This window comes from Sorex araneus, chromosome 11 (genome assembly GCF_027595985.1).
Source record: "Sorex araneus isolate mSorAra2 chromosome 11, mSorAra2.pri, whole genome shotgun sequence".
Classification (NCBI taxonomy): Eukaryota; Metazoa; Chordata; class Mammalia; order Eulipotyphla; family Soricidae; genus Sorex; species Sorex araneus.
The window spans coordinates 42959628-42987583 of record NC_073312.1 but is presented as its reverse complement, the minus strand read 5'-3'; the positions used below and the strand labels follow the sequence as shown (position 1 = coordinate 42987583).

At 45.5% G+C, this 27956-nt stretch overlaps 2 protein-coding genes across 2 annotated transcripts; both read right to left on the bottom strand.

Moving 5' to 3' along the window:
- Nucleotides 1–4387: 4387 nt before the first annotated feature.
- On the bottom strand, nt 4388–8207 carry LRIT2 (leucine rich repeat, Ig-like and transmembrane domains 2). Its single transcript, XM_055118668.1, is given in 3 exon segments — nt 4388–5904; nt 7325–7800; nt 8104–8207. Coding segments are annotated over 3 exon segments (1500 nt in total). The 3' UTR covers nt 4388–4984.
- An 8474-nt stretch (nt 8208–16681) lies between these two features.
- On the bottom strand, nt 16682–24979 carry LRIT1 (leucine rich repeat, Ig-like and transmembrane domains 1). The gene is made up of 4 exons (XM_004607423.3): nt 24858–24979; nt 23414–23880; nt 19732–20037; nt 16682–17661 (listed from the first exon to the last, which is right to left on the bottom strand). Exons 1-4 carry the CDS (start codon nt 24977–24979, stop codon nt 16682–16684), a joined length of 1875 nt encoding a protein of 624 aa, XP_004607480.2.
- Nucleotides 24980–27956: the final 2977 nt, after the last annotated feature.

Genomic DNA, 27956 nt, shown 5'->3' with positions numbered 1-27956 from the left:
GACCAGGCTGACCTGCTGCTTCTTTTCATATCAGCTGCCTCGTCTTTCTAACAGCCCAGGTCTGCCTGCTCCCACCATCTTGAGTGGACAGATCCACCCCCAGCCCCCAGATCTGGTGCAAGAGAATGCAAAATATGATTCAAATTTCCACCTGAATGCACAACAGCAGCATGCTTTCAAAGCTGGTCCCCAGCTTCCATTATCCATGAGTGTGGCCACCATAGGCCTGAGCTGAGCTTTTCTTTGAAATAGTGTTATGGTCCAGTATCTGAAAGGCTACACAAAGCAATGAGCTTTGTAGTATAAATCAAGCAAGCGGAGTTCAGAAAGCAAAAGCTGAGAAAGCTGACCAGTCAGGGCCTTCCCTTCTAACAGGAGAGCAACTCACTCCTTTGTTCTCAAACCCTTTTTATCCCTGATTTCTGCAAGTCTCCCAATTCTTGGTGCTCTAACTTCCTGGTGACCAGGAAGTGACCAGGAAATCGTTGCAATTCACAGAGTTGCAAGAGGATATGGAGGATAACCGCTGGGCCACCTTAGAAAGCACCAGTCACCATCACCTGGAGGACGGGACCCCACGCCACACACATCCTCTCCTTCAGGATGTTCCCACCCGCTTAGAGTGGGGGAATCTTTCCTCTGTACAAGGAAGGTGTAGAGACCTGAGTGGACAAAGGCAAGTAGAGGAGCTGTGAGCCCTGGAGGCTGGTCATGTATCAGCAGGTACAAAGCTGGCAATAGTACTTCAATTATACATAGCTCCCTCTCTTCATCCTCACAGCAGCAGTGCAGAGATGAGGAAAGTGAAGACTTGTGCGCTCTCTCTCTCTCTCTCTCTCTCTCTCTCTCTCTCTCTCTCTCTGCCCTCCAGTGGAATTGTAGCCTAATGAGACTGGCCTGAGAGAAGCAACAGGACTCTAGAGCGCAGTTGTCCCTCAACTCAGCTGAAAAAACATGGCAAGAGTTGGGGAGGAGCCCGAGTCTCATGCTTCTGGAAGGATCTCAGGAATTCTGTTACTCTGCAGCCTGGACACCTTGAGAAAATTCAGGTCAGACTATCTATCAAGGGTGTTGGCACCTGTTGGCAGAGTGGGGCTTCTCGGGATGTCTCCAAGACCCTCACCATGGATGGATAGCCAGGGAGAGTGGGGATAGTGCCACACAAATAAGAAGGCTGCCAGGAGCTAGAGAGACAGTATAGCGAACAGGGTGCTTGCCTTGCACATGGCCAACCTGGGTTCAGTTCCTGCACCTAATATGGTTTTCCAAGCACTTGCAGGAGTTGTCTCTGAGCTTCAAGCAAATAGCAAACCCTAAACACTACCATATGTAGCACAAAATTAAACCAAAAAAAAAAATGGTTGCCAAATTGGCATGAATCATACAGAGACTACTTAGAAACTTTATGGAAAATAACTCAGGGACCAGCTGTTTCTTAAGGAACTACTTCTCAGAATAAAATGATGATGGTTTTAGCTACTATGATTTGATAAATAAAGTAAATGACCTTATTTTGTAGCAACAGGCTAATGGGAAGGACATCTGTGGTGCATTATGAAAGCATAGGCATGCATCTTTTTGGCAGAATGAGATCCAATAATGTGTTTATTACTCAACAACAAAACTAATTATTCCTTTAATAATACAAGATCTGAATATTCTGCCTATGTTGAATCTTCCTCTAGATGTGAGAAATTTAGATTCTAGCAATGCAGAAGAAATGTGAAAAATTGGATCAGGAGAGATAGTACAGTGGGTAGGGTGCTTGCCTTGCACAGTCAACTCAGGTTCGATTCCCCGCATCCCATATGGTCTCCCAAGCACTGCAAGGAGAAATTTCTGAGTGCAGAGCCAGGAGTAATCCTTGAGCATCAGTGGGTGTGACCCAAACACCAAAAAAATATTTAAAAACTCAAAATTCCTCCTTCAAATTACTAATATCAGAGACCTAGGTCTTAGTGATGGGTCTTTTTTATTGAGAATTAATTTTTGATCTAGAGTAATTAAGCTGCTTAAAAATATCTTCTGGCATTTGTCTTAAATTGATATGATTTAAACTTTAAATAAATGCATTTCCCAACATCATCACAAATGAATTGAAAACTATGGAATATCTAGAAAGTTAATTTATTATGTCCATATGAAGGATATCAGCATAGATATCATACCATTACCTGTATAGTTATACATATATACACATGCATAATCCTAATGAGACCTAAAGCTCATGATGGCCTAGTCTGTCAAGTCATTCAGAAAACCACAAACTGGTACCTAAATGATAGTAGGGGGAAAGGTTCTTGCTTTGTGTGCAGCTGACTTAGGTTCAACGCTAGGTTCAGGCATTACATATAGTACCCTGAGCCTTGCCAGGATTGATCCCTGAGAAAGAGCCAGGAGTAAGCCCTGAGAACAGTGGTTGTGGCCCAAACCCACCCTTTCTTCCTCCAAAAATGCCACAAATGGACATAGATGCCTTAAAATCTGCTAACAGTGAGAATTCTGCATGCACCAGGCATTGTTCTGAGGTTTTACATATAAAATCTCACATATCCATCACAATGATTCTATGAAACAGGTATTATTATTACCCTCAATTATCAGATGAGGAAACTACAACACAGAAACTGCAACACTTATTGGCAGTGTGACATTGGACAAGTTACCCTATATCACACGGCCAATAGGAAGCAAAGTCAAAATTTAAACCCAGGAAACTGGGATCCAGAGTTTATGCTTTTAGCCCTCCTGTCCTATTATCTAATGGATCTGAGCTACATAAATGTTTATGTAAGAGATAAAAATGTTTAAGGTAATGTAAGGACTTTAACCTATCAGATTTCCGGAAGCTCTCTAGACCTTGTTCCTTTTTCTGAAATATCCTTGTTCACAGACTCAACTAAACTTTGCCCTGCTCATCTCCGTTGACTCTGTTTGGTGATGCTTCTGTTACATGACCTTCTCTCCTGCTCCCTCAGTCCCATATCCACCCTAGTTATCTGTGCCAGAGTCGAGGTCAGAAGGTCACTCCTGCCTTCAGTATAGTCCCAGGCCACCAAGAACTGCTCAGACTCCCAAGATCTTTGGATGGCCTTTGGTGCTATGGAAGGAAGCGTATTTAACATGTTCTTGCTTTGGTCTAACCATTACTCTTCAAAAATGTATCCTGGACCATTCCTCATGTCCAAATTCTCAATTATACTACGTACATACATATATATGCATGTATATTAGTAGTACATATATATGCATACATAATTAAATATAGGTCAGGGTTTTTTTGTTATGGGGACCATACCCAAGCTGTGCAGGAGTTGGGCATATGTGTGCACATATGACTTAATATATATATTCTTATATATATATATATATATTCTTGGGCTGGAGTGACAGCACAGTGGTAGGGTCTTTGTCTTGCCCGAGGCAGACCCGGCTTTGATTCCTCCACCCCTCTAGGAGAGCCTGGCAAGCTACCGAGAGTATCTTGCCCACACGGCAGAGCTTGACAAGCTACCCGTGGCGTATTGGATATGCCAAAAACAGTAACAACAAGTCTCAAGATGGAGACGTTACTGGTGCCCACTCAAGCTAATTGATGAGCAACGGGATGACAGTGATATATCTTAACATATATTCTTAATAACAGCATAATTCTGTTATTAAAAATTTCTTTTTAATAAAACTAAAAAGCTAAAACTAAACTACAGGATGGCTGTGAAACTGGTATTTGACTTTAAATGTTTCAGTTTTTTAGAGAACATTTGAAGGCAAGGACTAGATGAGATAAGATTAGAAAATGCTAAAAAGGATTAAAAGGTACTGAAAGTCTGGGGGAATGAAAGTCTCTCTACTTTTGATATAACCAATTTTTTCTATTACAAAAATGTTTTGAGATGCTGTCAAGGTAACTAAGTGCTCAGGGGCACATGCCCAACAGTGCACAACTACTCACGTTTAAATTCTGGCACTGCATCCCTGCACGCCACCCCCAGCACTGCTAGCTTTGCTGTCCACCCCACGACCTCCCCAACACCGGTGGTCCTGAGCTGCACTGTGTGAGGGGCTGACATTGAGCCCTCTGGTCCAGTTGCCAGAGTATTGACAGAAGTGACCCCAGATCCCTTAAACATTGGCCCACCCTCACCAGCTAAGCTTTTTCTTCTAATGCTCAGGAGGCAATAAATGAGAACTTGAATAAATGAGGGAACAATTGGTCTGAATATTAAAGTTATCTTCAATTAAAAAATGTATTTTGGGATTAGTTCAGAGATTCAGCAGTGTAAGAGAAGGAGAAGGAAGAGAAGGGAAGTAGATTGGGAGAGGAGAGAGAGGGGTGGAAAGGAAGGGGAGAGCAGGGGAGGGGAGGGAAATGGAGGGAACAAGAAGAGGGACTGTAAGGGGACATGAAGGGAAGGCAAGGCCAGGCCAATGACTAGTCACTAGAACATATGCTGGGAATGCAGCCAGTTTCCTGCTTCTTAGTTCCATTGATCCAGGCCGCTCTGGACACGAAGGACAGCTTCCAGGAACACAATCACCTGCAAACAGAAACAGGTCACACCCCAGATTCTCATGGTGCCCAAGGGAAGCTCTTTGAAACAAAGTCAGGAAATGTCTTTGGGAGTTTGTCATTAAGGGGGGGGGGGGAAACACTGTAAAATAACAATGGGAGACACCTCAAAGAAATGTCTGCAAAGTGGATAGTTACAGGAAATAATGGAATTAGAACCTCTTTTAAGTGCTGCCTTTGCCTGCTGCCAGACATCTGATATCAGTCATCGTAATTGAGACTCTTGTAATAAGAACGGAATACTACCTTCCTTCAGTGAGAGAACATTTGTGAAGTGTCATATGTACGTGTTACCCATAAACATATAAATATTATACGGCCATGCACATAAAAGGAATAACAGTCAATAATTTTCAGCCACCATGTATAAATATATACATTCAGTGGCCAGGAAATGCATCATTGGAATCAGCTTCATGAAGATAAGAATTGGTTGTCTTCAGTCACTATGGAGTGCAGTGCCTGATGCACAATAAAGTTTAAAAAAAATCCAGTGAATAAATGGATGAAGCCCAGTTGAGTTGCCATGGAAGGTTTGAGCATCCAAGGTCCACATGATTGCTCCCTCAGTGCTATCTCTCCATTCACTCCCCCCCTCTCCTCTCTCCTCGTCCCTTTCATTGTCTTTGGGTCCCTGACAGCCTCATAGACAATTACGTGGTCTCTGAAAGAGTCATGCTTGTGTGTTGAGGCTGCATAGGGGCGACCCAGGACTTTCTTGATAGGAGGACAGCAACGCAGGCCCCACCCAATGCTGCTCCCAGAAGCCTGTGCGGCCCCGGCAAAGGCGCCCACAGACACAGCCAGCAGCACCGCACAGAGGACCACAGTGATGTGCAGCAGGCCTTTCCGATCCTCCACACTCCCATGATCTCTGCCTGTCATAAAAACCACACACCTGCCCTGGTGAGCAGGCTGGCCTCCAGGACTAAGGCCAGCCTCGTATTTCGTACCAGGGAGGAGGTCCTCCACAGCACACATGTTGATTCCAGGACCAATGTGGATCACCTCCTCATGGACGGTTTCTTCTGACGGCACGTAGAGGGTGAACCACGTCTCTGGGGTGTCAGCTTTCAAAAGCCACTGCAGCAGGATCCCACGCACCATCTGCTTGATGACCCAGAGGTCAAGGTACGCACTGGCCTCCAAAGAGGAAGAAAGAGGATGGGGTGCAGGCAGAGCTTGGGCGGTCTGGACACGGAGGGAGACGACTAGCGTGTTCCTGCCCATGGAGTTGGAGGCCACACAGGTGTAGTTGCCCCTGTCTGCCAGGCGAGCAGCAGGGATGACCAGCTTCGACAGAGCAGCGTCTTCTGCGGTTGAGGAGGTGGATACTGGGAGGAAAGACAGCAAAACAGCTCTGAGAGATAGCGCTCTACGATACAGAGGCAGTGTCCAGCCATGCCACATTTGGGTGTGATTTGAAAGTGGCAGTGACCTTCTATTTAGCAGGCTAGGTAATTGCCATAGAAACCTTGTAACTATCTATGCACAAGGGAGAAAGTACCTAAGTTTTATACATAGGAAGTGAAAATTTGGAATAATGTATCCGGTAAATCATGGTGAAAGTTGTCCAGAAATGCTCTAAAAATCTATGTTGTCTATGAAAACTATGACATTTCAACTTCTTTGGCAACTCCCACCAAATTCTCTGGATCTTGCTGAGTCCTCCAAGAGTTTCTGAAAAGGCTCTTGAAACTGTGCGTTTGTGCAATATTGTGAGCTGATCATAGAAATAGCACCAGAATATTGGTGGTGGATACAACGAGGTTTATACATATGTGCTCAGGAACATATGAATGTTTTCTCTCCATATAAAGGTATAAAGCTGTACTCTGAGATTCACAGGCTTACAAATTAATGGTAAATAACTAAATTTTTAATGTTTCCCATCAAGCAATGTTAAATAATCAAATTATGATGTTAACTTGAATAAGTTATGTATTTCTAACTTTGAATATGTTAAAAATCCCATCAAAATATATTATGTGAGCCAAATAGATAGTATAGCAGGCAGGGTGCTTGCCTTGTACCTGGCTGACTGGGGTTTAATCCCTGGCACTAAATAACTGTCCCAAACACCACCAGGACTGATCTCTGAGCACTGAGCCTCAGAGATCACTTAGGAGTAAATCCTAAGCACAGCTCGGGGTGCTCCCCCTCCATATATATATAATACATATGTACATATGTATATATGTGTATGTATGTATATATTATATACAGTTTTGAGTTGGAAGATTTAAAAACCATATTTGCTAATATACAATGATAATACTTATACAATATGTAAGTCAGTTCCAATACATATATTTTCATATGTTTACATGGTCTATAATGATCTGTATGCATCTATTTAAATACCTATAAACATTTCATTTCAGGATTGCCTGCATCCCAACTTGAGGTATATAATTCCTTTTGTTTAGTCTTATTTATCAAATAAAACTATTTTACAGTTGGCCACACATCTCTCAGAGTGGTTCCTGGTCTCACTGGGCACTACTGGGAATCCACCTTCTGCTCCAAAAAAACAAAATAAACATGCTATCAATGAAAAGAAAATAGAAAAATTTAAGAAACACTTAGAATACTACCTTAGTATCTTATCTATTTGGGGAGTATAATTCATATATGCCCAATTCCATATGTATCTTCTTCATAATTGACCCAAGTTAGAACTTCTCTATTAAATATAAGTTTGCTGCAGACTTCCCCATGGCTCCAGATATGTCGAGAGTACGCACAGCTTACCATCAAATTCCCTCCATATGCTCAGGGGATAAGTCCATGTGATCTTTGGTGAAGGACTGGCTTGTGCCAAGCATGTCAGGGTCACATTCTGTCCCTCCTGAACGGTCACGTTGGTATTAGGGATTGAGATCTATGGCTTTGTGCAAACACTGAGCTCAGTTTTATGAAAAACTTGACCTGCCTTGGAGAGAGGGCCTTGGCACATCAGGTATAAATTCACCAGGATGACAGGGAAGCAGAGATCCTTGACCAACTGGACAAAATCCCTTAGGCTACAGTCACATAGCCAAGGATTACTGTGCAATGCCAGTACCAGGCTGGAGAGAATTTCAGCCCCACGGCCAGATTGCTGGTGTTTCTGGTAGGCCGGCCAGTTCAAGAAGACATTCGTGGACATGACGATAAGCCTGTTGAAGGGTAGGTCCAGATATGTCAAGATGACCAAGAACTCCCTGGGATCTTCCCTGGGATCTTCCCTAAAGAGATGGATGTGCATGTCAGAGTCTTGTACAAGAAACCAGAAAATATTTTAAATGAAAATAAAAACCTGGAAGTGAGATCAGACAAAACCTGCTACTGGATTCATGAGTCAAAGGGAAAATAAAGCATTATTCATTTGAAATAAAAAGTTCAACAAAAGTTCTATATCAACTAGAATGTGTCTCAGAGATGTTTCACTGATTTCTGTGAAATATAAGCCCACTTCACTACACATCATCCCCACCCCCAAAAAAGGCTCTTCCCATACAACCAGCTGATAATTTGTCAGCATAGCACACCTGCCAAAGCTCTCCTCTGAGCAGGTACATCCTGGCAGACAAGATGGCTGGACGGCATGTGAATCCAGCAAGATCGGAACTAACAATAAATAGTGAGCAACCATATTCCTCTGTGAGAATCTACATCACAAGTTTTGAATAAGTACAGTCCCAGCTTCCTAGTAGCAAATCCTATTATGAGTAATCCATGGGGATGTAGGTCAGCACTGCAGTGCAAAGGTGCCTGGATTCTGTGAGAGCCAATATCCCAGACCACAAGCTAAATAAGAACTCATAAAAAAGAGCTGTTTCTTGATATCAGTGAAAAAGTTTGCCCTTTGTTTTGTTCTTGAAAACATAAAGTAACTTTAATCTAGAGGTCCAGTTCAGTCCTGACACTGCTTTTTCTCAATTTTATATCAACATTCTGAAAAGCAACCAGATAATGCTATTCAAACCACAGTTTGGGACTTTGGGCCATAAAATTCATCAGTCTCAATGTACAATCATTCTCTGTAAGTGCAGATGTTAGGTACATCATTCTGTTTACCCAGAAAGTAGTAAAAATGTTCTTTCTAATATCTAAGATGCTAGAATCATGCCCTAACTTCACTAACACAGGAGAAAGGCATCCTGGTACAGATATTAAAACACAAGACTGTATTTTCTGATTAAACCAAAAGGTTTTTCTTCTCCTGGATTTATATCACAACTTTTGAGTTTCCTGAGTTTCACAAGATACAAACTAATAGCCTATATATTAAAGTGATCATCACTGTCATCACTGTCATCCCATTGTTCATCGATTTACTCGAGCAGGCGCCAGTAACATCTCCATTCGTCCCAGCCCTGAGATTTTAGCAGCCTCTCCTTACTCGTTTTTCCCAACAATTGGAGGCTCTTTTCCGGGTCAGGGGAATGAGACTTTTATTGTTACTGTATTTGGCAAATCGAACACACCACAGGGAGCTTGCCAGGCTCTGCCGTGCAGGCGGGATACTCTGGGTAGCTTGCCAGGCTCTCCGAGAGGCATATATATTTATTTATATATGAAAAATGCAAAAATAAACAAATTAATTAAATTAAATGCTTTTAGCGGGGCTGGAGTCATAATCCAGCAGGAAGGGCATTTGCCTTTCACGTAGCTAACCCAGGTTTGATCCCTAGCGTCCCATATGTTCTCCTGATACTTGCTTTTCCACTCTTTGTTCATTGAACAAATAATTTATTGATTATATATTCTAAGCCATATATGTTCTAGGTGAAAACACTGCAGTGATAAGAAAAAATGTTTTACTATTTATATTGATAGACACTCTTAAGTTTATACTTTCTAGCACTGATATCTTTGGAAAATTGTTAAACTTCTATGAGTCTTCTGCAAAAGGGAAGACATAAATATATACTTCATGGAATTTTTCAAAAGTGGTGATATTATGTAGAATAAAATACCTACTATATAGCAGTTGTGCATTAAATTTTTAATTCATCTCCCACTATTACAGGGTTTTTTTTAAAAAAATGTAGATTCTTAATGAACTACCAAGTCTACTTTCTAAATTCATGGGTTTATACTTAACAAATATTTAACTTTTATGGGTTCCTGTAAGGTTCATGTTATACATTATACCCTACAAAAGGCCTCAGTTTTAAAAAATCCGCTTAGTAACTAACCACGGAGGGGGAAATGGGTCACCAACTAAGCTGATTACACTCCAGGATTTCCATTCAAACCAAATACACATGCTATAGGTTCCAGACAGTTTAATTCTTCAATCTGGTAGATCTCCAATGTTCTTCCTAAGGCAAATTCATGACAGAGGGGCTGGAGTGATAGTACATCGGTTAGGACATGTGCCTTGCATGCGGTTGACCCAGGTTTGATTCCCAGCATCCCATATGGTCCCCCAAGCATCGCCAAGCACGTAGGAGTACCCCTTCCCTGTGCATCGGGGGGTGTGACTCAAAAAGAAAAAAGAAAGAAAAACAAAAACTCATGACAGATATAAAATTATGTCTCTGATATCCTCTTCAAGGAATGAGGTAATGCTCCGTGGCAAGAAGTACTTGCACTTCTCCGAGTCCCTATTCAATCCATGATTATTACAAACTACCAATAAATTTCTTCTTTCCCCCAAATATAAGGGCAGTTGTATTGCCTACCCTCTCCCTTTTTCCTTTCTGTTCATTTAGCATCTCTGCAAATGAATCCAGCTTACCCCACCGTTCCAGTGGTTTGCTGACAGTTTGAGAAGAATATGCGCTGGCCTATCTTCTCTGAGCACACTCAGGCTGGATCTTCCCTGCTCCTTCTCCTCTCCTGAAACCCTCAACCTCTGGTTTCCTTATTTGGCTTTGGACATAAGCAATGGCTATGTTGGGCTGGCACAGTGGGTAGGGCGTTCGCCTTTCACTCGGCCAACCTGGGTTCAATTCCTCCGCCCCTCTCGGAGAGCCCGGCAAGCTACCAAGAATATCGCCCCCTCACGGCAGAGTCTCACAGTGAGAGACGTTACTGGTGCCCGCTCAAACAAATCAATGAGCAAGGGGATGACAGTGACAGTGAATGGCTATGTTGTCAGGTAAGGCAGGACACTAGGACAATTTTGGTTAGCTTGGATCATGTCTCTTGTTTTAAGTATCTAGTATTAATTAGAGTCCCTAAACTCAAGAGATTTAACAATTATGGGAAGGGGCCCCAACAGGTTACAATCCTATCTTTCTTTATGCTGAGTATTTTCCAGGAACCTGGTTATTAGTTATAAGTAGAAAAGGAATCATGGGAAAGGACTTTATCTGTGCTTTAAAAAAAATGGTTAGATATACATGACTTCCAGAAAGCAGCTCCCCGACTTGTCTTAATAGAATCTTAATAAGAATGCCCTATCTATTCAATTGGAAAATACCAACCCAATATTAACACAATATGGGGGAGGGGGAGCTCTTGTGAAAACCAGGCTATCTATCAGGGAACAGACAGGCTGTCTTCCTTTCTTTCTCAAGTTGGTTCTCTTCCCTCACTCCTCCGTCAGCTTTGTCTAAGATGGTCCCTGTTGGTGCCTAGCCAGGTTATAAGATGAGTTCTCAGAGACTGACCTGCAAGCGGGCAGAACCCTGGACCCCACTCACGAATGGGTGAGCGATTTTTTGTGAATCTGACTGATCTGGAAAGGGTTAACATTTCTTTCCTCAGTGACCTGGCATTACTCTAACTCCTGGCAGAACAAAGAAGCAGTCTTCACTTGATCTTAGCCAAAAGGCCCAGAAGCAGCCCTTTTGGAAAACAATATGGACGATTCTCAAAAAATTAGAGGTTGAGCTCCCATTTGACCCAGCAATACCACTGCTGGGAATATATCCCAGAGGAGCAAAAAAGTATAGTCGAAATGACATCTGCGCTTATATGTTCATCGCAGCACTGTTTACAATAGCCAGAATCTGGAAAAAACCCGAGTGCCCTAGAACAGATGACTGGTTGAAGAAACTTTGGTACATCTATACAATGGAATACTATGCAGCTGTTAGAAAAAAATGAGGTCATGAAGTTTGCATATAAGTGGATCAGCCTGGAAAGTATCATGCTAAGTGAAATGAGTCAGAAAGAGAGAGACAGACATAAAAAGATTGCACTCATCTGTGGAATATAGAATAATAGACTAGGAGACTAACACCCAAGAATAGGATAAATATATACCAGGGGGTTGACTCCGTGGCTTGGAGGCTGATCTCTCATTCTGGGCAACTCAGAGAAGGGAACACCAAGTAAAATGTGGTTGGAGGTCATGCGGGGGAAGGGTGATGTGTGCCGAATGTAGACTAGAGACTGAACGCAATGGCCACGCAACACCTTTATTGCAAACCACAACACCTAATCAGAGAGAGAGAACAAAAGGGAATACCCTGCCATAGTGGCAGTGTGTGGGGGGGTGGGGAGACGGGACTGGGGAGGGTGGGAGGGATGCTGGGTTTACTGGTGGTAGAGAATGGGCACTGGTGAAGGGATGGGTTCTTGAACTTTGTATGGGGAAAACATGAGCACAAAAATGTATAAATCTGTAACTGTACCCTTAAAAAATAAAAATAAAAATAAATTAAAAAATAAAATAATAAAACTATTTCTTGTTAAGGTCTATGCAAAAAAAAAAAAAAGAAGCAGTCTTCCCTTTCTCACAGACCTCAGACCCTGGTTGGCTTTGAAATGCAGACACTCTTTCATCCTTCTTATCACCCCAGGTGAAATGGATTGTAACTCATGGAGCCTGCAAGCTGGGCCTTGCATTCCTCCAAGCACCCAAGAAATTTTCCCAAGATGATTCCTCAGTTTCTTTCACCTTGTCTTAGCAATTATTGAAGTTCCAAGTGATGGAGATTTCGTCAGTCTCATCCCCAAGCACAACCTTCCTCCTTCTCCATTTACCCCTGACTCAGGTAGCTTTGGTGAGCGCAGGCTTACACTTGTCTGTTAAGTCACTGAAATTTAAGGATTGTAACTACATCATAAGCCTAACCTCACCTAATGATAGTGTATTTGCAAGCAAATAAAATATGTGCAAGTCCTTGGAAGTTGATTATATCCTCTACTAAGTTATGTGATAGTAAAACAACAGCAACAACAAAATAACTGCAGTTCCAATCTTCTAAACACGTACTTCACTGAGTCCCATGATTGGTATCCTAGTTTGAGTAACCTGCATCCACTTTATAGAACATAATTTCTGTTATTTTTACTCTTTGTAAAAAACGAAGGATGTATGCAATCTAAAAATATGCATGACTATCTATTTGCCTCTCTCTCTTTTCAAAAGAATGTAGAGTTTTACTGTATAGTACAAGAGATGGGTGTCTCTCTTCAATGTCCTTTGGACCCATGTACAACATCCCTCATCCTGTCTCTCGATGACTGATCCAGTGTAGGACACCCAAAGTCCTATCTCTTTCTCTTTGCTCACTTCCAGTGTACAATAGTCTGATCTTGTCCCTATGCCATTCTCTAATCAATTTACAATTTCCTGTCTGTCACTGGGCCTCTACAGACTGTACCCGACTGGTTCCCCAACACCTCAGCTATCCTTAGTTTCTGGACACAGCCCACATGCTTGTAGGTGAGATTCCTGCTGTCCTGCAGTCTTTCTGAGCATAAGAGCCCTGCCTAGTCTTGCAGTCTGTTTGGGCATATGATTGGAATATCTGTCTGTCTGGGCATCTGAGCTGATCCTGGTTCTGCCTTCTATCTGGACTTAGAAGTCCTATAGTGTTCTACTGTCTTTCTGGGTAGAGGTGAGTGGGTGAAGAGAGAGTCTCTGCCTCTTGTAGACATGCCTCTGCAGATAATGATATCAGACTCTACCCTCTACATAGGGCAAGAGGAATAGAGCCATTTTTCATTTAGGGGAAAAGGAATAAAGATGCTACAATTCTGATCAATCTCAGACAAGGTGTCCAAGTTTTCATATGCTGTAGAACCACCAGAGTGCAGCTGACCTTCAGCACTGGGAGACCAGAAATTTCTGAACTTTGATAAGACATTATTTTTATGAATTGACACATACTAATCAGACTCATACATAAAACTAATACATAATAAATATACAGAAAAACTAATTCTGGTTTATACCAGAATCATTTTATTATTTTACAATGAGAATTGTTTTTTTCCAGAGGTTTGAATGGGAGTTTGCTTTTTCCAGTATCTTGATGAGTCTCAGAGTGACTTTTCTCTATAAAAGTAAAAGAGGGAAAAGAGAATATACAAAGGAGGGTTGGCAAATGGATATTGGGAGGCTGACCATCTATGGGACTATTCTGCCCAGACCAACAAGGTAACTTCTTATCCTCACTGAAAATTCTCTCTCTCTCTCTTTCTCTCTCTCTCTCATTCTCTCCACTCCCTCTCTCTCACTCACACACTATCACACACTATGTTCTTGATTGCTTGCATTCAAATATCTGAGTTTTCTTCAAGCAAGTTTCTATAATACCAACTGGATATTTGTCTGCTATCTTTGGGAGAATACTCTTCAATCATCATAGCATTTAAAGATATCTTGCTCATTTTAGTCAATGACTGCTTTCATTGGTGGAATCTACAATTGTTTAAATATGGAGGTGAGTGTCAATCTCATATATGAAGCAATCAGAATAGAGTTTTTGATCTCTCAAGGCACAGCAGAAATGCCCTTATAAATCTAGTATAGGGGCTAGCAAATCAAATCCTGGAAATCAAATCCAGTGTGCTACCTGTATTATTTAACAATAAATAACATTTTATTAGAATGCTTTCAAGTTCATTAAATTGTGGATTGTTTCTAATTATATTTGTACTGCATCGGCAGAGTTGGGTCTTAGCAATAAAGGCTATAATACTTCCTCTCTGGCTTCTATTGCAAAAATAGTTGGCTGAATCATGATACAGAATTTGTTATTTTCCAACCAAACAAGTTCTCTTGTCAATGTCTAAGGTTCACAAGCTAGAGTCAGATGCACATTCTAGGAGATAAACAGCTGTAAATACTCATGTATGGAAATTCCAACTTCATGTATACTGGTGTTCTCATGGTTCTGATGCCGGGTTGCAGTGGCTCAAAATTTTCTTTTTTGCAGTGAGCCTTCTGAATTTTGTATTGTAGAGACAGCACTGAAATTTACCAACAACTTGAATCCTCCAAGAGAATCTATGGTCATCATCTATAATTTTTAAACTCTTTGAGGTTCAATTTCCTGCCTGTTAAATCAAATAACCTAGGATCTATAAAGTTTTCTGAGGATGAAATTAGATAAAGTGATAAATATGTTTGTACTATTTTTATAAATATGAGAGTGAGTACAGTACCTTTAGAAATCACTAGGGTGATGTCAGGGATGGGAGCGGCTTAAATGCTTGCCATCAGAGCACATACTTTGCATACAGAAACCCTGGGTTCCATCCCAGCACCTCATGGTCCCCCAGCACGACCAGGAATGCTCACACCCTAAAGAAAAACCACTGTGTCACACTGGTTTATACCTAATATATGTTCAACACAGTAGTGAATCTTTTAGGCAAGAGGAGGAAAGTAGTTTCCTTGAATCACTTGTCCCCTACAATTTTCTATTTTTTAATCTAAAGAATCTTCAGTGATCCTCTCACTAGAGTTTAGTCTTACAAACAAGACTTTGGCCCCTTTGCTAGAAAAGTTCATCTCTTCCGTTGCACTGAGATATCCCAGAGGTTGCTCAGATTTTAGCAAACTGAACAGAAATCCCCTACTAAGTGGCTTACTGAGTAACAAATAAGTCTCTGAGAATCTCTCAGGATCCCAGAAAAGTTTTGGTAAGAATCATGAAGAGTGCTCCAAAGGAGAAGAGGCAAGCTGTGTGCCAGATAGCTAGGGCATATTGCACCACGCACCACATCACCTGCCCAATCCCTACAGCTGGACTTATTCTAAGAGGAAATAAGCAGTAACCTCTTAGGCATTATCCAATCCTCTAGAGTTCATTGAAAATAAAAAAAACAACACCTCTAGGCAAAATGGCACCCAAAGAATGTTAGAATCTGTCAATGTGCATAGTGTGAGCAGAGTGTGTGCTTATGTGTGTACACAGATGTGATTAATAATAGACTTGTGTGAAAGCCTACGAGTTAGCATGCATATAATCATGATGCAGTTTAGGAGAACATTAAGCAACATCAACTCTGGAGGCAATTGCTTATTCAGAAATCCAGAGCTGTCACCCCGAGCTCTGGAATTATGGATAGCATCTATTGTTCGGCAAAATAGTTCCTACTCCACCATCACCTCCAAGGGAAAACTGTGCTTTCTTGCCCCTCTCAAGTTGGGTTTGGCTTTGGAACTTTCTTTGGCAGATCATGGTAGGAGTGATAATGTATCAGTTGTGCGTGAAGAACGTAAGAGGCCAGGCATGTTTGTGCTCATTCTTCTGATAGCCTCTGACCTCTGTATAAAGGAACCTGCTCTGGGAAGTGACTGAATGTCCATCCCAGGTCCCAAATGAAATATAAGATGCAGAGCCACTCCTGTCAACCTGTACTTATAAGTCTCATAAAAATTGATCTGTGGGGGCTGGAGTGATAGTACAGTGGGTAGGGTGTTTCCGTTGCACATGGCGGACCTGGGTTCAATCCCTTGCATCCCATATGGTCCCCTGAGCACCATCAGGAGTAATTCCTGAGTGCACAGTGAGGAGTAACCACTGATCATCGCTGCGTGTGACCTAAAAGCCAAAAAAGAAAATAAAACAAGGCCCTTTAAACTGCCTACCACTAATTGTATACCACTACCACTAATTGTACTTGTTTTACGGCAAAAAACTGACTGATACAGGCAAGCTAACTTAAACCTCCTATTCTCTCTCTAGGATACCCGTGGTGTTCTAAGAAGGAAGTGAGTTAATGCTTATAAAGCGTTCAGAACAGTTCCCGGCACAAAAGTGCTTCATACATGTTAGCTATTGCTGGGTACAAGCATGTGAGAAAGCAGATCCTTATGTGGGTAAGAGTGGATGAGCACAGACTCCTGTGCCAGAGCCAAAGTAGAAGAGGGGAAATAGGTGAGAGCAGGTGTATCAGCCTCTGTGTGCACGGAGAAAGCAGTAGCTCTCAGCAGAAGTACTCATTCATCCATCTGCCTCCCTGGGCCCCCAAGGCCTGAGAGTCCAGGCTGGAACGGGCTGAGAGGAGCCTGTCGGCCTCACTGAGACTGTGCCGAGAGAGACCTTCAGAGCCATCCTCACTGTGGCCCAACCTCTCCAGGTTGAGGTAGGTGCCTGTGGCCTCTGGGGAGCCGGTGGCATGGCGGCATTTGCGACAGCGTCTCTGCAGAGCTCCACAGCAGACAAGCAGTGTGGGGGGCAGGGCGATGACAGCGGCCACACTGACCACCACTATATTGATGAGCCACTGGGTGGCTTCCGCGTCCACCACCTCGTCCGTGGAGAAGATGACACACTGCTCCTTCCGGGGCATGAGGCCCTGCACACAGACGCATGCCACATACTTAATCTTGGGGGACAGCCCGTGGATGGTAACACTGGTTTTCCCAGGTTGCACGATTATCTGCTGCATGTCACGCTGCCCATAGATGGTGTAGAGGACACTGAAGGCAGTTGTATTTCCTCCTTGGGGGGACCGCCACACCAGCGTCACACTCTGGTAAGTGTCCCCCACCACCTTAAGAGACCTCACCATCTGGGCTTCCTGGGGTCTGGCCTGTCCATCCAAGTGCCCCCCTGGGGCACCCATCTGTAAAGGCTGTAGGGCCAGCTCCTCCTCCTTTGTGTGGGACACAGAGGACTCAAGGGCCATGGCAGGAGACTCCGGTAGGTGGGGGACATGTCTGGCCACCAGCTTGTTGTAAGCAGCAGCATTCTCCCCTTCACCTGTCCTTGCCCACAGAGGCCCTGGGCCCCCACTGTGTTCTGTGGAAGTCTGTGGCTCAGTGACAACCAGAGAGATAAGTGTCTCAGAAGTTCCTAGGAAGTTCTTGGCCTGGCAGATATAACCACCAGCATCCAGCTGGGACACAGCAGGCAGATCCAACAATGTCCAACTCGTGCCGTCACTGGAGACTTCCTGGTACACTGTGGGAAAAAGGCACATGTGAGAGAATTAATGGGTCCAAGTATCCCAACTTCCTCCAGATGCACACACTATGGACATGTTATCCCAAGGAAGGCATGGGAGTTGTTCAACTTTCTTTCTATTAGCAAGAGAATGGAGATAATTTGGGTTCAAATTTGGGGAGCCCAGTTCGTGACAGTCTTAGAGACAAATTTACCTTCTAAATCTGAGATGTTCAAACTTCAAGCTATGCAGCATTGACCACTCAGGGGCAACGGGCAGGTGTCTTCGGTGTAAGGTGGATGGAGTGAAGCAGAGGCAGAAGCCCCCTGGGTTGAGTCCATTCCACCCTTGCTGGCTCCACTGCCATTTCAATCAGAGCATCTTTTTTTTTAATTTATTTTTTTAATTAGTGAGTCACAGTGAGGGTATAGTTACAGATTCGCACATTTTCGTGCTTGTTATTCCCTCATGCAATGTTTAAGAGTCCATCCCTCCACCAGTGTCCATTTTCCACCACCCATGAACCCAATATCCCTCCCACCCACCCCCAGTCCTATCCCCCACCCCACCCCGCCTCTGTAGCGAGGCATTCCAATTTGATATCTATCTTTCCTTTTGGGTGTTGTGGTTCCAAATAAGGGTATTGAGTGGTCATCCTGTTCAGTCTCTAGTTTACTTTCAGCACGCATCTACCTTCTCGCGCAGGATCTCCAATCACATATTACTTGGCGTTCCCCTCTCTATGTGGGATGACTTTCCCCCAGCGTGTGAGGCCAGCTTCCAAGCTATGGAGCCAACCTCCTGGTATTATATACTACTATTTTTGGGTATTAGTCTCCTACTCTGTTGTTCTATATTCCACAGATGAGTGCAATCTTTCTATGTCTATCCCTCTCTTTCTGGCTCATTTCACTTAGCATGATACTTTCCATGTTGATCCACTTATATGCAAAGTTCATGATATCATCCTTTCTAACTGCTGCATAGTATTCCATTGTATAGATGTACCAAAGTTTCTTTAACCAGTCATCTGTTCTCGGGCACTCGGGTTTTTTCCAGATTCTGGCTATTGTAAACAGTGCTGCGATGAACATATAAGTGCAGATATCATTTCGACTATACTTTTTTGTTTCTCCAGGATATATTCCCAGAAGTGGTATTGCTGGATCAAATAGAAGCTCAATTTCTAATTTTTTGAGAATTGTTTTCCAATATGTTTTCCAAAGGGGCTGGACCAGTCAGCATTCCCACCAGCAGTGGAGAACAATCAGAGCATCTTTGACTCTATTCTAAACGATGCAACTTCTTATACAATTTTATTCATACATTGATTTTCAAACCCTTTAGCCGTAGAGCAATGCTTGACAATTTAGTCAAGAGACAAAAAGAAGAAATCAGAGAGGAAGGGAGGAGATGACATTTTCTGGCCATGTGTTAGGAAACTTTTCCTCCTCAACCCTGTTTCTTCAAGTAAAGGGGACTTAAATGCCTACAGCCAACCTGCCCGGGGCCGAAGATGAATGACCTGAGCTCACACACAGAAGAAAGGAGGTCCTGCTGGCAACTCAGCTAACCCACATTGTACTCCCAGATCTTCCTTATCCAAGCTGTGTGATGAAGAACAAGTATTGAGCCTTCCTGAGTCTCTGTTTACTTTTACATGTAAAATCAGAAGATAATTAGGTTCATTAAAGCTCTATGAGCTGATGCACATAAGACTTCAGACTCAAAAGATTCCATTGGTGGTAACTCATGCCAGGAAGTGATACAGGCTTCAGGTTTACAACTCAGGAACTTAAATACAGTATCTGCAAGGAAGTATCTTATACCAAAATGCCAGTGTTGTTTCTCTCAGGTCAGCTCTGAGTGTCTATTCGATTGGCTGTCAGCGAGGAGAGGTGGAGAGCCAGTCATCACGAGAGTGTCTGCACAGCCTGCCTGCTTGCAGTCTTCCATGTCTACTCAGAAAGGGAGTGCACGGTCCCACCTTGTCCCCCTCCTCCTGGGCAGCCTCACCTCCACCTGGGCCCCTCATCCACCCACCCCAGCCCGGGACCTCAGCACAGCCACCCCAGCCACTCACCTACCTGAGCCATTGAGTGGGTGCCCGCTGGCCCTCCTCCAGCTCATCTCGGGTCCAGGAACCCCTGTGGCCCCACAGCGCAGCAGCACTGCACTTCCCAGAGGGGACCTGAGACTGACCACCCCTGGACGAAGCTCCGGGCTCTGGCACTTCCTCAGTTCCAGCTGGCTAAAGGCCACTCCTGCCAAGCTACGTGGACTGGCACACCTCAGCCTCTTCTCAATGAAGGTCAGGTTTGGGCTCCAACCTCCCAGAAAATGGACCAGGTCATAGAGTTGGCAGTCACACAACCAAGGATTGTCCTGTAGTCCTGCAGAGAGAAATGGGGGGACAGCAAGAGGTGAGCCCTAGATAGTCAGATCCCTGGGCCTAGCTCCCTGGTCTCCCGGGGGAGGGCACTGTAGGTCCTGGATTCTGAGTCAGCAGAACTGGAAGTAGGGCTAGCTCCTGCTAACTGCAGCCTTAAGTCTAGTTCCTTTGATAGTGGGGGAAGTTCCCAAGCAGTAAGTGCCCAGGAGGACTATGGAGTCCTTTTAGTCCACCACCCAGACCAGGGGTCCAATGTCAGGGTCCAAGGATGTGGTGCTGCTTGGGTCCTGTGGGGACAGGGCTTGCCAGGGTAACCTCATGGCGATCAGAAGACCATGAGGGGATCAAACCAGGGCTGACTCAAAGTGAACACTTTAATCCCTGCAGTATCTCCTTAGGCCTTTCAATTTTTAAAAAATTTTATTTATTTCTTTTTAGTTTGGGGCTACCACCCAGGGTGTTCATGGTTTACTCCTGGCTCTGAGCTCAGGGATCACTTCTAGTGTGCTTTGAGGGACTATATGAGGTCTCAGGAACAGAACTTGGGTTGGTTTTATACAAGGCAAGTACCCTATTTATTGAACTATCTCCTGTCCAGTGTTTAAAAAAAATCCTCACTTTAAAATTTTTTGGTTGGTGCACAGGGCTTACTCACAGGTCTGAGCTCAGGGATCTCTACTTGGCAGGGCTCATAGAACCTTAAGGGGTTCTGGGGATTGAACCTGGGTTAGTAGTATGCAAGGCAAGTGTCTTACTCACTCATCTGTCTCTTTGGCCCCCTCTCCAGCCCTTTAAGCCAAGTTCATTTCAAATGAGAGCATTACTTCCTTTTCAGAGTTGCTTCGAGCAAATTGTAATAGGCATTGGGCAGGTCATAGTGTATACAATTGAAATTGGCAAGTACTATCCTGGGACTAATCCTCCTGGCCAGGCAGTATGTATCTCAGCAATAATTTCTGCACTGCATTGTAGCATTGTAGCACTGCTGTCCGGCTGTTCATTGATTTGCTCGAGCGGGCACCAGTAACATCTCCATTGTGAGACTTGTTGTTACTGTTTTTGGCATATCGAATACGCCATGGGTAGCTTGCCAGGCTCTGCCGTGTAGGCAGGATACTGTTGGTAGCTTGCCAGGCTCTCCAAGAGGGACAGAGGAATCAAACCCCGGTTGGCCGCGTGCAAGGCAAACGACCTATCTGTTGTGCTATCGCTCTAGTCCAATATGTAAAATGCATGTCTAGAAATGCTTCACAACTTCCAACCCTCAGCCTTGTCCTCCCAGCCTAAGCGGCACTTTCATTATGACTCCAGCTGTGAAGAGCAGTCTGAGCCGTGGCTCCTTTGACATAGGCTCAAAAGGATTAGAAGAAAAGTAAGCGTGCCAGGAAGTCAAGTGCCGTGTCACATATACAGATTTATTTTAGAACTGATCATCTTGCCCAACTTGGGTTCTATCCCCTGCATCCCTTATTGGCCCCTAGCAAGCCAGCAAGCCAATTTCTGAGTGCAGAGTCAGGAATAATCCCCATGTAAATCCCAGTAATCCTTTCCCCCCAAAAAGTACTGAAATTGATCATCTTTATAGGTTGAAAGCATCACGGCACCCATTCTGTCCAAGAGGCCGGTAGAGATGCTGTGATTGCAAGAGTAAGACATGCTTCCTTTGTTTTTGCTTGTATTCTGGAATACAGAACAAATGCATTCCTTTCTGTTCCTCTGGGGCAGTACTCAGGGGCTGCTTCTGGCTTAGTGCTTAGGAGTTGCTCCTGGTATTGCTCTGTGGACCATGCAAAGCTGGGGATCACACCCAGGGTTTCTACATGCAATGCAAGTGCTCTAAACCTCTGAGCACACCCACTGACCCCAAAGTAAATGCATTTCATGTGATATCCTTTTTATTCCCCCCAAGAATATTATTAAACTTATTGGTGTGGTCTAATAATCAAAAGGATATCACACATTTACGTACACATATTTTGATATATTTGAGAGAGGATTGGGAGGGTATACTCCAATGTGCTTGTATGTCTGGCTCACAGGTGCTTCGGAGCCTGGCTGAGAGGATGTTAATTCCTTCTCCCATCCCCACCCCACCCCAGCCCATTGATATCTACTATTCCGTGCCACTAGTTAATTGCACTTCATGGTACACCTTTACATACATATTCCTCACTCCAAGCTCTGGTGTTGAGCTTTTTGGCTTCTATCTATTATTATAGCAGCATCTCTGAAGAATCAACTTAAAAGGAAAAGTTAGACAATAGTAAAACTATTGGCAAAAGTTAAACATTGTGCCTATTTTAACAATTTTATTTGTGTTTTATACTTTGGCCACAACCAGCAGTGTTCGGGAGCTTCTGCAGGCTGCATTTGAGGCCACATTCTGCCTATTTTAACAATTTTATTTGTGTTTTATACTTTGGCCACAACCAGCAGTGTTCGGGGGCTTCTGCAGGCTGCATTTGAGGCCACTCCTGGTGATGCTCAGGGTAGCCTGTGGTGCCGGGGATTGAACTCATCCCTCTCAGGAGACTCCGTGGTAAGGGAAAGTCACAAGCTCTGAAGATTGTTGGAAACTGGATTCCCCAGAAGCAGACTCTGTGATGAAGAGGAGCAATGCCACCTGATGTGGAGAGCTGAGAGCTGAAACAGCTCATCAGTGTCACCCCAGGGGGCTGACCATCAGAATCCTGCCAGATGGATCTTCAGGCCAGCCGTCCTGAGAAAGTGTGTGTAGCTTTGAGCAAGGTGACCCTGCAGCCCAGCATCCCCAGGGGATGAAGACTGCCACCAGCCACATGCTAACGTTGGGCAGTCTCCTGTCTCCATGGGGACCGGGGAAGCACATACCTGCTGATAACTGAACCTTCTGCATGTTAAACATTTTGCCTTCGCCCATGACTCCAACCATTGTAGAGGCATGGTATTACTGGCTTCTATTTACCAATGGGAACCAAATCACAGAGTAGCCAAGGAAATTACCCAAGGACACACAGCAAGTGAAAGACAGAGCACGTATTTGAACCACAGCCATCTAACTTGGAGCTGGAACTCCTGAACCCGCCAACACAGCGCTTTCTCATTTCACTCATTTCCATTTTCACTCAACTCCAGAGAGCAGGTAATGCTTTGTAATCTCGGGGCAAAGACACCAGACTCAGAGGACTGGAGTGATGGGGAGGGGGATCAAGGATCTTGCTTTACACGCAGCCATCCTGGGTTTGATATTCCCACCCCCTCCATCTCCGCCCCGTGCAGCGCATTTGGACCTGCTAAGAACCGCCAGGAGGGACCCCTGAGCACTGAGCCAAAAACAGAGAGGCTTTGGTAACTGGCCTAAGGCCTCCTGCCCAGCAAGAATGGTTCCCGTCTCTTACCTAGGACCAGCCTGGCTCTGCGACCTGGATGGAAGGGTCCGGTCTGCAGGTGCGTCCAGGTGGCGAGCAGCTCCTGGGGGAGCCTCAGCAGCTGGTTGCTGGAGAGGTCCAGGAAGGTGAGGTTTCCCAGGAAGCGCGCGGCGTCGGCCGGCACGGCCACCAGGCGGTTGGCCTGCAGGTCCAGCAGCCGCAGCTGGGGGGCGTCCTTGAGCGCCGCCCAGGGGAACGTGGCCAGCTGGTTCCCGGGCAGGCGCAGCTCGCGCAGGCGCCGCAGGCCGCGCAGCATCAGGCCGCTGAGGTCGCTGAGCGCGTTGTAGGGCAGCCACAGCTGCTCCAGGCGGCCCAGCGGCCGGAAGGCCTCCCCGGGCACCCTGCGGATGGCCGTCCGCTCCAGGCGCAGTCTGGAGGTGTCCGGGGGCACGGAAGCGGGCGGCAGGGTCATGTCCGGGTCGTTGCACAGCACCATCCTGGCCGCGGAAAGCAGGGATGGTTGAGCGGGCTGGCTACCGCCCCGGGCGTCTCTCTCCCCCAGCGCCCAGCACCGGCCTCGGGGCAGGTCCAGTCTGCACCTGGGCGCAGGGCCCAAAGGCCGAGGCCCGAGAAGGGTTTTTCTTAGGGGAATCTTGCTTTCAAATCCCTTCAGGAGGGCCCTCGAGGGTGAACATCTCTCTCTCTCTCTCTCTCTGTCTCTCCACCCCCGCCTTCTCTCCCTCTGTCTCCTTCTCCCATTGATTCTCTGCCTCCCCTCACAGCCCTCACATTCTCTTGCCTTGATAGGGCAGTTTGCTTCTGGAGATCCCCTGCCAGAAGGTTAAGGCAAGGCCCCTAGGGGCTGGCCTAATGAAAGCCCCTGGGGGCTGAGCATGTGAAAGCAGGGGGTGCTGTGAGCAGGTGATCAGAAATTCCCAGGAGGTGTGGGAGCAGCTCTGAGAGGTGGGACCAGGGGATTGAAGTCGCCTGAGGAGAAGGCTGGCAGGGTGTAAAAAGATGATGGAAACGATGGAAGGGAGGGAGGGAGGGAGGGAGGGAGGAAGGAAGGAAGGAAGGAAGGAAGGAAGGAAGGAAGGAAGGAAGGAAGGAAGGAAGGAAGGAAGGAAGGAAGGAAGGAAGGAAGGAAGGAAGGAAGGAAGGAAGGAAGGAAGGAAGGAAGGAAGGAAATGGTAAAGGAAAGACTTTCTGCAAAAGTGATAAAGGAAAGCATCCCGTAGGATGCTTTTCCTTGGGCCCAGCAAGGATTTCCAGGAGTGCCACCCTATGCCCCACCCTGTCCCTGTATAAATATACCAGGACCCACCGAGGAGGTGCTCCAGCTTGCTTGCTGGGTTACGGTGCAGTGTAGACCCCCCCTGCCCCTACTCCCACCCATAAAACCCCTGGGCCTCACCTGGCCGTGGTCTGAGGGCCCTGCACCCATCCCTCCAACCGCACCTGCTCTGCTGCCTACCTGGTCTTGCTGCCGTCTCCCAGGATGTGGAGGCTGCAGCTGCACTGAGAGGGGCAGAAGCCGGGGGCCAGGCGGGCCCCCCAGAGAGCCAGGAGCCAGAGCGTGCCCACCGCCACCCTCATGCCTCCTGGCTCCCCTCTAGCTCAGTCAGGGGCCCATCCTGGACGCCTCTGTCCCGCGGGCCCCTCCGGCCCAGCTGCTGCCCTCTGGCTCACCATCCCCCCAGGGCCCTTCTGCCTGAAGCCACCGGATAAGCACGGACAGGCTGGGATTAAAGAGGGGAGCCCCGGTCACAGGGCTCAGCGGCTTAGCGCTTTCTGGAGGCGCCCATTCCTGGGGCAAAGGGGATTCACCCTGTGCAGACAGGACAGGATGCTGCTGGAAGGCAGGAGAGAGGGGCAGGTGTCAGCAGCCCCCAGGGACTGGAGGTTCCTGGGCCAGCCAGCTATGTTGTCCACCTGGAAATCCCACCAATGCCAGGCAGGTTGAGGGCTATAGTGCTCAGTGGAAGCTGGGAATGAGCCCTGACAGGCCTTGAATAAGGGCCAGGAAGGAGGAAATTCCCTCCTGTGGCCCCAACTTACTGTGAAAGATCAGAGAGAAAGCAGGGAGACATCGAAGAGAGCGAAGTCCCAGGACCAGCTACCTGGATGCATTTGCCACCCTCAGGCCAGAGAGGTAGCTGCAAGCACTGAGCACAGGCTGTGTGGGTGGGCTGGAGGCCTGGGTTCAGTCCCTAGTACCTCATGGTCCCCTGAGCACTGTCTGCAGGGACCCCCTTGCAAAGAGCCAGGAGCTGGCTCTGAGCATCCCCAGGTATATGTGGTCCAAAACAGAACAAAAACTCAAGCCCTCCCATTTACAGATTGTGCTCTTGCATCACATGGCTTGAGTCACATGCAGAAGTCACGTGACCTCCCTTGGCCTCTTGGTCCCTGATAAAGGGCAACGGTATTCTTCTACTCGGGACAGTTTTGTAAATGGAGCAAGTTACTCCAGCCCATGGCTGCCTGTGGGAAGAGAGGCCCTCTTGTGAGGAATAAGAGCCTAGGGTCAGGGCACTTAGGGGTCCCTGTCCACGGAGAAATTAGACTGTGCAAGGCAAGTGCCCTGCCCACCACACTATCTCTCCAGCCCCGCTTTATTTCTTCATGTGGGGAACAGCTGCCTTCCCTTCTCTTCTGAATCTACTCTTGATTTCAGTCTGCTTTCTCTTATTTCCTGCTGTCTTTCCTTGATTTTGCAGGAAAAAATAAAACCAAAGAAATACTGACATTTGAACCTATAATACAAGACAGAACTTGGACAGGCTAGGCACTCTGAACTTTTAGAAAATAACTGGATTATTCAGGAAGGCTTCCAAGAGGATGTGCACTATTGGCCCAGCTTGAGGGGCGCTGAGGCTTGGGTGAATGAGAACCAGACGAGAGACACGAAAATAAGTTTTTCTAGAATAGGATTTGTGTTTGACCAGGACCCCAGGAAAGTAGGAAATCTGGCTTTTGCTCTAGTTCGAACCATGAATTAGTATGTGACCTTAGGCCAACTCTAAATTGTTTTGAGCCTCAGATTTCTCATTTGAAGTTGCGGGAATTATTATATATCATTTAGGCCCTGTGTCTGACGTCTTGCAAGAAGTCACTGAACATTAGCTATACTGCCAACAGCACTCTGGGCTGTGGTTCCTTTATCCCAGATGAGTTAAGTTTCTAAGCCCCTAGATTATGGTATAAATTTCACCCCAAATCAAGAAATAAATTATACCAAAACCTCATCTGTGGAATCCAAGCTTTGAGTGGCCGATTATAAGAATAGCAGTGCCTCTACCCCTAGCTAGTGATGTGGATATTTTTATGCCCGTGTGTGACTCTGTAGGATAGTTGCACAGTCCCAAATGCTATATTCATGATCACATACTCTCAGAAGAAAAGCTTCCTTTTCCTATTACGGGACCCAAATTGATCTCCTCCTTTCAAGCACTGACTTTATTTATTTGAGTTGTGGGTGACACTTAGCAGTGCTCAGGAACTATTCCCGACTCTGCTCAAGTGACAACTGGTGGTGCTCAGGGAACCATAAACAGTGCTGGGATCCAACCTGGGTTGACCACATGAAGGAAAGACCTCCTCTCATCTCCTGTACTATGCCTGCAGCTCAAGTACTGACTTTAGAAGTCACTCTTTTCAGGTTCAACTTCTGATTCTAGCCATGTCACACCAAGTCTAGGACTGAAACAATTCTTTATTCCACTTCAGTCCAGTCTTTCAGTGCCTTCCTGACACACAATCTTTTGCAATTTATTAGTCTTTAGAGTCCTAGTCATCCTGTCTAGTCCATTTAGCTTCTCCTTTTGTCACCATTTCTCCAGTTACTTCTTCCCGACGGCTTATGCTGTAGTGCTTGACTTACCTATTATTTGACAAATAATTGTATACATAATTGGGACAAATAAACACTTAGTAATTGCTTATTTAATAAATGAATGAGTAGTCCATCTTCTAAATGTACAGGATGCAGGCCTGGGACCATTTTTTTCCTGTAATTTCCCCTGCATAAAGCACAGTTCTAATTCTATAAGGTCTAGAACTATATTATTAAACTAAATAGACACACAACAATACACACACAAATACTATATTCATGGTCAAGTTTTTCTGACTAAGACTGGTACAGGCCATGGGGGAAGATGTTAATATTGGAACGGAGGAAACTCAGATTGCCCAGTGCTGTCACTCTAGGGCACCTTGCTAGCTAATGACACATTCAGAACCAGAACCCACCCCCAGGTCCACCTGAGTTCTTTCTATCACAGCAAAGGACCCCTCGACTCACTCTATCCCCTCTCCCTCCACATGTGAGTTCACACAGGTGAGCATGTGTACCCATCTGATTGACAGACACATGCACCCATGCACTTTGCTTGTCAGCGCCCACAGCCTTGGGAGGGACTGGATCCTGAACAATTCTCAGTCACAGCGAGGGGCTCCACCCCCTGCTTTCACTCCCACCCGTTTCGACGTTATGCAACTCTTTCCTAATTCGGCTCTCACTGGCACTCTTTGGATCCGGGTCCTTAATCCTGACCGGTGGAGCCGAAAT

Excerpts from the sequence above, each read along its gene's own strand:
- LRIT1 (XM_004607423.3), bottom strand. The coding sequence starts at position 24,979 with ATGAGGGTGGCGGTGGGCACGCTCTGGCTCCTGGCTCTCTGGGGGGCC. Across the intron at positions 20,038-23,413 it reads CAGAGCCAGGCTGGTCCTAG|GACTACAGGACAATCCTTGG; the intron begins GTAAGAGACGGG and ends TTCTCTCTGCAG. Across the intron at positions 17,662-19,731 it reads GCACCCACTCAATGGCTCAG|TGTACCAGGAAGTCTCCAGT; the intron begins GTAGGTGAGTGG and ends TTTTTCCCACAG.